The following is a 12,500-nucleotide window of genomic DNA, read 5'->3' on the forward strand; positions in this document are numbered from 1 at the left end:
TTTTATGCTTTGTATTGGATAAGACAACATTGTTCAAGGCAGACTTTTCTGTAGCCAGATGCTCTTCCTGCTATCAATCCTTGGCTGTTTTTAAGCAAGGTATTATTTCTCCGTCTTTTGAATGTGCTCAGCCCAATAGCCTGATGTCTTTCCATAGATGGCTGTAAATGAAGAATATTGTTTTATGATGACAACATTTGTGTATAATTAGTGTAAGATGTCAAAGCAAGGAAATACAAACACACACACATGGTCTTCATTCACTTTACACCTACCAAACCCCTTTTAGCTTTGGTCAGTTTGGAGCTGTATTAGAAAACTCTTGTCCAAGGTGCTGCACAGTTGGAGCAAACTTGGTACCATGTGGTTTCGAAGCTAATAAGCTTATTTCTTAACTACAGAGCCAGCAAAATCTTGAGCAACACTATCATCCGTTAACAGGGGTGGCTGGATCTACCTCAATGCCATAGCAACTGCCCTCACACCATCTCGCCATCTTGGCCGGTTTTGGGCATCCTCACTTCTCAAGCCAACTCTCCCAATACCCTCCTCCACCTGTCCCTGCCACATTTTCCTTGGTCTACCTCACTTTCACCGTCCATTCACCTCAAACACCAGATTTATAAATTTTCCTATGTCTTACCTTTCCCTCTAGTTGTTTTAACCCACTAAGGGTTAACTTTATAGCAACTATAAGATTTATTTTCCATCTTTTTCTTTTCTTCATCAACTAAAAAAATTATGTGATGTAATTTTAATGATCTTTGCTAGATAAAGTAAATTTAGTGAAAACATATATCTGGATATTTCTTCTCTTCAGGGATATCTAAAACTTTAACTTTCTTTATAAAAATGTTTTACTTTATATTGATTGCAAATTTTTTTTTTTTTTTGGTTTTGTGTCAGATTTGTTAGTGATTGCTAAAAAAAGAAAATGTATAGCGACAACAGCAAAACAGAATCATTCAAAATAAATAAACTGCCAAATAAATAGATAAAACAAGCTAACGAAGACATCATTGGTATTTTGTAAGCTCATTGTAAATACATTCATAGAAATTGCTTGATTTGCTAAAACACTGTGGAATGTTTTGGTAGATGGTAAAACCATCATCTACCAGCATTCACTCCACCCACACTCTGTCTGTCTGCTTACCTGTCTGTCTGTGAGTGTGTTTACCTGTCTGTCTCACTCTCTCTGTCTATTTCTCTCCTTTTCGCTCAATCACTTACTCATACTCTCACTCATGTTCAATCTTTCTCTATTCCTTAATCTATTACCCACTCATATTATTAACCCTCATTCCATCTTCACGCAGCTGAGTAGTTTCTGCTCATTTACTGTTGAGGAGCGAAGACATAAATGGCAAAGATATCTGTTTTTTACTTTCGTTTTCATGTTAATATTATCTTTTTTTTGTGTGTGTGTGTGCATGTGCATGTTTGTGTGTGTATGTGAATGTATATATGTTTGAAGTTTTGTATGTGTGAATTTGTGAATTTGCATCATGTGTGGAGTGTGTAGTCTGTGTGAGTGTGTGGGACCGATGTCTGTGAGTAGACATATAGGCACAGGCATGGGTGTACAATATTTTATATGTGTATATGTGTGAATATTTTTGCATATGTGTATGTTTCTGAATAGGTAACTCTATCTGTACATTTGAGTGTATGTGTATATGATCCTGTATATTTGTATGTATTTGCATATTCTTGTATGTGTTTAAGTAGCTGTATGTTTTTGTATGTATGCATGTGAAAATTCCTGTGTGTGTGTGTTTCTGAATGTGTAAATGTAGCTATACATTTGTATGTATGTGTGCAGTTCAGTGCTCTTGTGCATTTGTGTGTGTGTATTCTTGTATTTATATGTGCTAGTAGCAGTATGTCTGTAAATGTATCTTTGTAAGCCTGTCGATGTAGGGGTGGGGTGTTCTTTGTTCGTTCATTGACAGTATTTACTTACAGCAGCAATATGTGGTTAATGAGTTCTGGCAATGTAGATGACATTTGCTAGAATGTTTCACAGTTGGTGCCACCTCTGCTGCTGATACCATTGCCACCATCACCACTATTACTACTGTACCCTCCTCTCTTGACTCTAAATAGAGAGACAGACAGATACACAGGGAAAAGTCAGATGTAAACGGATGGATGTGTTAGTAAGTAAACTGATGTATATGGCAACCATAGTGGGTGGATGGTTTATTAGTACATGTACACTAATGGCATGCCAATGTTGTTGTTGTTTAGCTCCAAGTCAGCCTTCAGGTTAATTTGACTGTTATTTCTAGTAGGAAAAGTGACCATCTAGATGATCCAAGGTGGTTGTAATTGATGTTTAGCTTCAGCTCAGTTACTGACTAAGCAGATTTTTGATCAAAGGCATTTCAAACCATTATCATCTCATTTCTTATTTTTGTTGCTTAGCTCCAAGTCAGTTTTCATGTTAATTTTGGTTGCTATTTTTAGCTGACCAAGTGGTCATCTAGAGCAATGGTTATCAACCTTTTCCTGGCCATCACACCCTAAAAGATATTTTTGGTGTAAGGTAGTTGATAATTGCCCACCAAAAAATAACAAATATTCAATATAATGTAATTACGACTAATCAACACTAAAATCATTTTGTACATGTAACTGCAAAAGAAAAATGAATTAAAATAAAACTTTATTCTAAATTTAAATGTAGAAAAGGAGTAACTAGTGTGAGCCTTGAAAATGGTGATGTTCCGCTGAAAATTCGCTGTCAGGCTTAATGCTACTCACGCAGATATGAATATCTTCATGTGAAATCATGTCAAATCTGTTAGTTTCCTTCCGCAAGAAGTGATTGACAGTACTAAATCAAGTTTTGACAAGATATGATGTCGGGAAACACAAAAGGATTTTTGACATTTGTGACCACAAATGTGGGTATAATGATTTTACAGTGTCTGATAGCCAAAGTTCTGAGGATCTTTCTTTTTTTGAACTTAATTTGAAGTTCATCATTACATTTTATCTTGATGACATCTTGGATATTTTCGTTTGAGGATCACAATCGAATGAGTCAATCTTCTATGGCTGAATAGTGAAGTTTAATAAATCGGTAAATCATTTTTCAAGTTAGACAGATGGTTGCAATAAATACCTATGTCATTTTCACATAAGTCGATTTCCGCTAGTCTGGGCATATGAAAATGTCTTAGTTTTAAATTAACTTGAAAAAGATTGAGTCTTTCAACAAAAGCTCTCATCACCCATTTACAGTCTATCAGCATTATCATTTTTCCCTGCAGCAGAAGTGAGACCTTGTTCAGCTTACAAAAAATCCAACTAAGATAGTGATTGTTCTTTTGAGCTTGAATTTTGGGGCTAAGTCTGAGTGCCCTTCTGTTTGTAAGAATACAACTATTGTATTAAAAAGTTTACAAATCTCTCCAAGCAGTTGCCTTTGGATAGCCAACGGACATTTGTATGCAAAAGAAGTCTTATATATTGTTTGTCAGCATTGACTCAAAATTTTCGAAAAAGACAGTCACATTTGATTTTCTTTATTGTTTTTATAACAGTGTTTTTACAACAGTGTTCAACAACTGATTTAGAATAGGGCTTATATTTTTGGCCACGAGCTTATGCCTGTGTAGCACACAGTGTATAACTAGAATTTGGGGGCACAACTTTTTTAAATATGAGATAAATCCTTTGTGTCTCACAACCATAGACATTGTACCACCAGAAGCACACGAAACTAAATTTTCATAATATGGAATTTCTTTTTCTTCAAAAAACACTTTCACTGCAGAAAATATAGAAGTGCCTGTTGTGTCAGTCTCCAACAGTTTTACAAACAATAAATCTTGTAATGCACGGTTTCTATCAAAATATCATACATATCCCATTAAAAGGGCTTTATTGTCAATAACTGTGCTTTCGTTAATTTGAATAGAAAAATTTGTTGTTTTCAATCTTTGAATTAGTAAGTCTTCAATATGACCTGACATTTCATTAATTCTCCTACAGATAGAATCATTACTCAAAGGTAGAACTTTAATGATAGATGAAAGATCTTGTTGATTCATAACTTCTGATATTACTGCTTCTACTGCTGACACAATAATCTTTTCAGCTACTGTATGTGCACAACATGTTTTTGCAATAATTTCTGCAATTTTGTAGGAAGCAATCAGTCCACCATCGTTAATTTTTGTTTGTTTCTTAAACAATGATTTAACAGTACTCCGATTTTCGAAATCAGTTTTCAATCCCTCAGAATATTTGATAGGCTTATCGACTTTTTCTGGGTGTTTTCTTCTTATCTGATCAGAGAGTCGAGAGGGCTTCAAGGATTCATTTGACAAAGATTGATGACACATGATACAAAAGGGCTGCTTTGGGTCTGTAGAGTTCTTGATAAAACCATATTGTAAATAATCATCAATATACTGTTGGCACTTCTTTTTCGCTGAGCATGCCATAAAAAGTTGGTGAGAATGAATGCAAATTAGTAAACACTAAACTAACCGTTATATCTACGTCCGACGGTTAAGAGAGAGAATGTTAAATTCAGGTGAGCACCGTGTATTCAATGAATCACGTAGCCTGGTGGCCAGTGTCATAGTAACAATGGTAAGAAATTCAGAGATGAATGAGTCATTATAAATAGATGAACTAAATCCTGGAAGATGCTCCACTTATTGAGGCACATAGTTACTGTATTTGAATTGAGAAAAAGAGTTGGCTTTATGGCTTGATCACAGTTATTGAGAAGAGCCCTTGTTGTTATGATGCACTGGGTGTATGATTACCTATTGTGAGTACAGTCATCGATCGAAGACTGCATTCATTGCCCCCCCCTCCGGAATTTAATTTTCGCCCTCATTTGAGAACCACCAATCTAGAGGATTGAAATGTGATCAAATATGTTTGTAACTATGACTATCATGTCTCTTATTTTAAACAATTATGTACCTCATTCACCCATGTTTTTTTTTGTTTTTTGAGAATCAATGGTGTAACTTATGAGTTACTTGGTTGCTGTTTCTAGCAGGTGAAGTGGCAACTGAACTTTTTTAAAGTTTGGATGTACAGGTGAGAAATGGCTGTAGTTTAGCATTTTTCAAGTTAGAGGGTGGGATAGGAGATATTTTTGGGAGACATTATTGACCAAAACTATATGGAAGCCTGTTACATGTGTGTGTGTGGTGGGACGTTTCATTATTAATTTATTTATGTTTAACCTGATGTTTATTATTTTAGAATAAAGCCCCTAAATATTTTTTTTTTAGGAGTGGTAAGGATTTGGTGCAAACTGATGCCTGTGGGGAAGAAGTTTGTTAGAACATTGGAAAACAATGGTATAACATTAAACTACCTTCCTATCTGGAATCAAGTTAATATTTAGTTTCCAGTTTGAAATGTAGGCTTTTGTGCTTTCTTAAGGGTGAACTAGAAAGACACAGTACTTAGAAGGAAGGATTTGTGCAATTGTTCAGGATAAAATTAGGTGTAGAAATAGGTGAATTGTGTGGGTTTATGATAACACAATGTACTTTACATTTAGAAAATTCTAAATTGTCTTTTAATCTTTGACTATAATGAAGCTGCTTCACTTACATTGCTAATGAAAGGTGTGGAAAGTGTTACTCAATGGTTTCAATAATTTCTTCTTTTCTCTCTTGTAAACCTTCAACCATGTGATTTCAATATATGTTTACTGTCTTACAGTTCGCATAGCAGAAAATACAGTGATTTGGTAAATATTTATATCTTTAAGCAATCCAATGAATCCAGAGTTTGAGACTACATTCTTGTGGTAATCCAGAGGACAAATTATGCACAAAATCAGGCGATACAGTTGATTTGTTAGTTTTTATGCTTTTTGTTTAATTTTATTCATAATTGCCCAATAGACTTTTATTCTTTTGCACATCTTTGTTGCTCTATCTCCTGCAAATGATCACTAGCAAAACTGCCAAAACTAGTGGATGAATGTTTTTGTTTTGTTAAATTAAAATTTAATTGTTTATCATTTACTTGTTTTGATCATTTGATTGTGGCTATGCTGGGACACTGCCTTGAGGGGTTTAAGTTAAACAAATTGACCCCAGGGCTTATTTGTTAAGCATAGCACTTATTCTACTGGTCTCTTTTACCAAGCCACTAAGTTATGAGGATGTAAACACACCAACACCTGTTGTCAAACAGTTGGGAGACAAACACAGACATGAAGTCACACCCACATAGATACACACACATACACACACACACACACACACACACACACACACACACACACACACACACACACACACACACATACAATGGCATTTTTTCAGATTCTGTCTACCAAATTCACTCAAAAAGCCTTGGTTGGCCGGAGGCTATAGAAGAAGACACTTGCCTAAGGTGCCACATAGTAGCACTGAACCCAGAACCATGTGGTTAGGGAGCAAGCTTCTTAATAAATGGCCATGTTTGAGCCTATGAATAAGTAGTATTTTTAACATTAATTAATTAATACTTTAATTAATAATAGTAAGTTTAGGGTTATAACTTAAGTTAGCCAATGGTACACATTTAAATAAATTAGTGGTGATGTATACAAAAATGTTCTCAGTTGTAATTTTTCTTAGTTTGGGAAAGAAAACAAGAACCTAGCAGCACTTTTTAGTGTTTCAGTGTATTTTCAGCTGAGGATATTCTTCTTTCCATTAATTTAATTTTATCAAGCTGAAGAATAGCTGCTAGTTGGCTTGTCTAGAAAAATTACTTTCAACGGACTAGCTTCAAAGCTGCAGGGAAGATATCACTCATTTACTTAATGCTATGTAGTACCCTGTAGAATGTTGCTTAATACTGCAGAAACAGTTGTTGATCTGCAGTTTAGATCAAATAGACCTGTAGTTAAATGCATTCCAGCCATGAATATCCTGTCATATTCTTTTCAGCAGTAGTCTAACTCAGGCTACGTATAATTAGTGCAGTTTCATAGTGTTTTGACTACAGTTTCTAGTGTAACTACATTGAGGATCCCTCATCAATTTAAAAAGACGTTGTGTGCAAAAGAATTTGACTAATACTGTATATATAACTGAAAAATATAGATTTTTGTATCAGTTTATCTGAACATAATATATAATAAACCAGAGTCCCGATCAGCATGAGCTTGGTGTTTCTCAACCATTTTGATAGAAACTCATCTCCAAACACAAGCATAATAAGTTCAAAGTTATTTGATAAATACTTCATTATTTTCAAAATTCATCGAGACAAAAGCTGTGCATTTCAATGGAAATGTGGTAACAAAGGTTAATCTTCAAGCTATTCAAACTAGACCTAAATACACACACACACACACACACACACACATTTTTGCATATGTGTGCTTGTATATGTGTCTACCTGTTTGTGTTGATATTACACAATAGTTGTATATTTATGTATATCATCCTACAAGGAATGCCCTTCCTTTCCTGTCATCTATGAAAACCTGTATGGCCATTAGAGAATATTACCATGCTTGGGAAGTGAGGGTTGGTGACAGGAAGGGCATCTGGCCATAGAAAATCTGCTACAATGAATTCTCTGTGACTTATGTAAAGGTGAATATTAGAATGATGATGATGAAGATGATAACTGCTTAAAGTCAGAAAAAGCTAGCATAGCATAGCAGAGTTATGAAGATTCTGTAGATTAGATATCATCATGTTGCATCAAAGAACTACAACTTTTGCATTTGACTCTTCAAATGAAGAAATAAAAACCCCGGAATAAGCAGGCGTTTGCATGACATTCAAAATAAGATCCACTAATCCAAAAGCTCAACAATGTAAGCATGCCATTATATTCAGGTAGAGGTGAAGAACCTGTCACCTGAAATGTATGCTGAATACATATAATTGAATAAATACCAGGAGGTAAAACCATATTAACTGCCTATGAATCATCATTCTTACTAAGACATTTTCCTTCAGACTGTTTTATCATCATCTTCAATATCCCGTTAGCGTTTTTTTTTTCCTTTAATAACCTTACCCCCATCTCTCTCTTGTTCCCTGCTTTGCTGGCATGAGTTGAGTAGGTTTGCAATAGAGCATGTTTTTTTTTGTTACATTCTAACCTATGTCATACTAGATGTTGTTCATATAAAAAAAAATTAAAAAAATGCAATTACAAAAAAAACAAAGATTTAAAAAAAAAAGAGATTTCTGTCTCTGAATATTTAGTGGGTTGAATGCTTTTACATATAGGTTGATGTATGTGTGTATGTATATGAGTGTGTATATGTGTGTGCATGTATATGAGTGGGTATATGTATGTGCAGGTAAATGTGGAGATATATATATATATATGCATGCATATTTTCTTATGCATGAAATGTATGTGTATACATGCACACACACATATAGTTTACTGTTCCGTTATTGGTGGGATCAACGTGGATATATTTACATCTGTGAATATATATGTGTGTATACGAATCTGTCTACCTATCTGCCTACCTGACAACCTACCTACCAATCTCATCATCATCATCATTCTAACATCCACTGTACCACAGTTGCATGAGTTACATGGAAATTGTTTCTATCACGAGAAGCCACTCCTGAAGCCACATGTTTCGAAGCAAGGTGACATTTCCCTATGGTTGCACATGTTTCTATAGAAAATTTGAAGCCAAGAGTCATTTCTTAAATAGCAGACACTCATTTACCAGTATTGCACTATGCCGAAACGAGGAGAGACAAATACATGCATATATACACATAAATGCATGCAAACACACATACACACACACACACACACACACACAGACACACACACATGTATACATATGTATGTATATATATGTGCACATACACACACTCATGGCAAGTTTCCACACAGTTTCCATCTATCAAACCCATTCACAAGGCTTTGGTTACATGATGAAATAGGGTGGTTATGTAACAATACAAATTTACTTAACATTATCTAATATGTTATATACTGAGCTTTGTTTGTTTTTGGAGTAAACCATTAAAACTCTCTATTGAAACACAGATAGGGATATTTTAAACTTCCCATTTGTTTTCGTGTAATATATTGCACACACTCATATGCACATAAAAAAATAATATACTGCTACGTGTGTATGTGTGTGTTTATGTGCTAGTTTACAGTTGTGCTTTGAAAGTCACTGAGCTACAAGTGGTGATGATGTCATATCCTCTATCAACAAATCAGCCAATAGTTTTTCAACTACAAAGATGTTTGCAATAACAAATCCCTTACTTGAGAAACAGTTCGGTTAGCTACAGGAAGAGCATCCAGCTGTAACAGGGTGGTTCAATAATATATTTGTTTGATAGTACTAACATGAGAAACGAACAGGTGGACAAAGGAACAAATTAACTTTTCCACCATCAATTTGCAGCACTGTTCATTTTCTCTTATACAGAAAACAAATCATGAATTCATATTACATGTCTGCCAGTCCACCTTACTTTGTCTTCTAATGCATGCAACCTGTAACTCTCACAAAAAATAAATAAATGAAAAAATAAATAAGCAGTTTTGTATTTTCATTATTTTCCATCAATGAAGGTGGTTTTTGTTTGTTTTCTGTCTTTACCAGAATAAAAAAAAAGTAATTACTATCTTGCATCTAAATGTCTTCACATTAGTGAATTCCTTTTGTTGGACGACAAAGAAATAGCATCTGATGAAAAGTTTCCCTGGTGACTACCATTATAATTATTAAAATAAAATTGTGTAATTTAAAAACATGAAACCATACTGTAAAAATTAATGTCTGTTTTTTTGTTTTTGTTTTTGCCATATATTTCATTTTCTTATTCTATTTGATTTTATATTTTCTTTGCTCTTTGGATCAATCAACTGAAAAAATCCACGAATGGTTTGTAAACTGGATGTCAAGTGAACAGTGAACAAGTTTGCACATGTCAACCATATGATTAGCTTTGCATCAAACATAATGCTAGTGCCTAATTAAATTGCTTTCAATAGCTCCTACTGTCCTTTATTGTAGCAAGTTTTGTATTTGACCATTTGACCATAATTGCAATTTAGTTCAGAGCCTTAGTTGATTCTTTGAAGTTCAGGTAGGTACTGGACTATTAAATGCAGTGTATGTGAGCATATAATTCATAAAAGCATTGTGTTATGATCCAAGTTGCACTTAGTGCCTCTTTATATCAATTTTACTGTTTTCATGTACAAGTACATACATATATATATATATATATATATATATATATATACACACACATATACATATGTGATCATATGTATATATGTGTGTGTGTGGTAGTAGTGGGGGGTTGACTTGTTAGCTATGCAGTTAAGAAATTTGCTTTGCAACCATGTGGTTTGGGGTTCAATCACATTGCAGGACCTTGGAAAAGTGTCTTCTACTATGAGTCCAGGCTGACCACTGAACTGTAAGAGAATTTGGGATATGAAAACTGTTAAGAAGTCCATTGTGTGTGTGTATGTATGTGTGTGAGTACGTACATGCGTGTGTATGTCTATGTGTGTCCCTTTTAGCTTGAGAACCAATATTGATTTGTTACATCCCCATAATTCAGCAGTTCAGCAAAAAGAGATTGATTTTATAAGTATCAAACTTAAAAATAAATGTTGGAGTTGAATTGGTGACACCCTAGTATGGGCACAGCCCATTAACTGATACAAGTGAAATAATAAGGACTAAAAGGGGACACGCACGCACGCACACACACAACTGAAAGTTAAATTAAACTTCCAACTGCTCCCTTCATTACTCTCTCATCTCTCCCTGTCTTGCTTATTTGAAGCACCATGCTGCCATATGCATCAAGAGATGGCACTTATTGTGTCCTTATTTAATCCTCTCCACTATCACTCTTTATCACTCTGCCTCACTTTCACTATCACCCCTCCATCGTTCTACTTCTTTTCCAACCCTGTGTTGTCTATATTTAATATACCCCTATCCTCTTTTAGTGTGTGCCATCTTTCTCCCCCTCTCTCTTCTGTATGTCTTTCTTCATCAGCATCTATTAATCTTACTATCTCTATTACTCACCATCACTCAACATTTACCTAGGGCTACAGCAATGTGCTGTGCAGTAGAACTGAACCTGAAGCCACAGGGCTGAGAAATAAATTTCTTTACCACACAGCCATTCTTGTACTTCATTAAAAATTCTCATTTCTTATTCTAAGATCTAGCAGTAGTGTTTAGACAAAAGTTCATGGATAAGGTCTTATAAAACTGAAATAATGTAACTACTGATATATGCACAAAAAAGGCTCACTGGTCCCAGCTGGAAAGCTTTTGATCATAGGTCATTAGTAGTCATCAATAGATGTTTATCCTTCATTCATCCCCAGCGTTCTTCCTCCTTGTTTCTTTGTTTATCTTTCTGTGTTTTTTCAAATACATGCACATACACCAGTCCAGGTGTGTTAATGTGATTAGTTGAAGATACTCAAATACAAAATCAGATGTAGTGTTACAGTAAGCAATATATACAAACAGAAATTAAATGTAATAACATAAACAGACTAATATATAAACATCAGCCAGGTGTTGTGAAACCGGACGACTGGAAAAAATATATTGCTGAAACTGAGTTTGTATATTTGTATATACATCTACCCATTCCTCCAACCATACATACTTGTATATTGGAAATGTGATATTTATGTACACATACTTGGGGGGGGGGTAGATTTAATGTGATATCTGTTTTTAGTTTTTCATTTTATTTTGTTTTTTTATCAGAATGAAGGGCAGTGCTCATTGCCCCTCTGCAGGGCTATTGAGATCGATGGTTGAGAGTAAAGACGGTATCTTTAAACTAGAGACCTTGTGTGAATGCTTGCAACTGAGAAGACTCTGATAAATGCACCCAAAGTATCTCTAAATCCAGTAATGGATTATGTTTATCACCCCTGTTCAATGCAATTGCTTGACCATTGGATACTTTTTTTGAGAATCCACATTGTTGCAAGTATTTGGACTATGTTTCTGCTCTGATCATAAATTCTTCCTTTCTACCTGCACTGATCATAAATTCTTCCTTTCTACCTGCACTCTATGAAGTCCTAGAAGAGATCACAAGTATTGTACTTACTAATTTGGGTTTACACTCACACAGACACATACGCACACATATACACAACTCTACATAATATGATTAAGTACAGTACAAAATTTTGGACAGTGTAGTGATGAGATTAAGCTAAAGACTACAGTTCTGCTTCTAGATAAGCTGTTCTAATTAGCTTTTTATTGTTCCTTACATTAAACATTCTAACAATAATGCAACTGTTGTTTTTTCATACTAACAGTATCCCGAATAATTCCTTTCAGTAAATTCTCTAAAATATGTTAATATTTACACCTACTGGTTTACAGTATTGTACTTAAGCAGCAGTTGTTTCATTTATGAATCTTAGGCATGCAGTTTGTGTTGACTATAAGCACTTATTCATATTTTGTAAATTTGTTCATTTTGTTTTCCCAT

General features: G+C 34.6%; 2 protein-coding genes across 13 annotated transcripts in view; one reads left to right on the forward strand and one right to left on the reverse strand.

Moving 5' to 3' along the window:
• The window catches only part of LOC106867420 (zinc finger CCCH domain-containing protein 10), a 639,081-nt gene that overhangs the window by 200,605 nt on the left and 425,976 nt on the right, over positions 1 to 12,500 (forward strand). The window lies entirely within an intron of this gene.
• LOC149134356 (protein ZBED11-like) lies at positions 3,870 to 4,358 on the reverse strand. Its single transcript, XM_089356904.1, has one exon. It carries the CDS (start codon positions 4,356 to 4,358, stop codon positions 3,870 to 3,872), a length of 489 nt encoding a protein of 162 aa, XP_089213030.1.

The sequence above is a fragment of the Octopus bimaculoides genome, chromosome 8 (genome assembly GCF_046866305.1).
Source record: "Octopus bimaculoides isolate indiv1 chromosome 8, ASM4686630v1, whole genome shotgun sequence".
Lineage (NCBI taxonomy): Eukaryota > Metazoa > Mollusca > Cephalopoda > Octopoda > Octopodidae > Octopus > Octopus bimaculoides.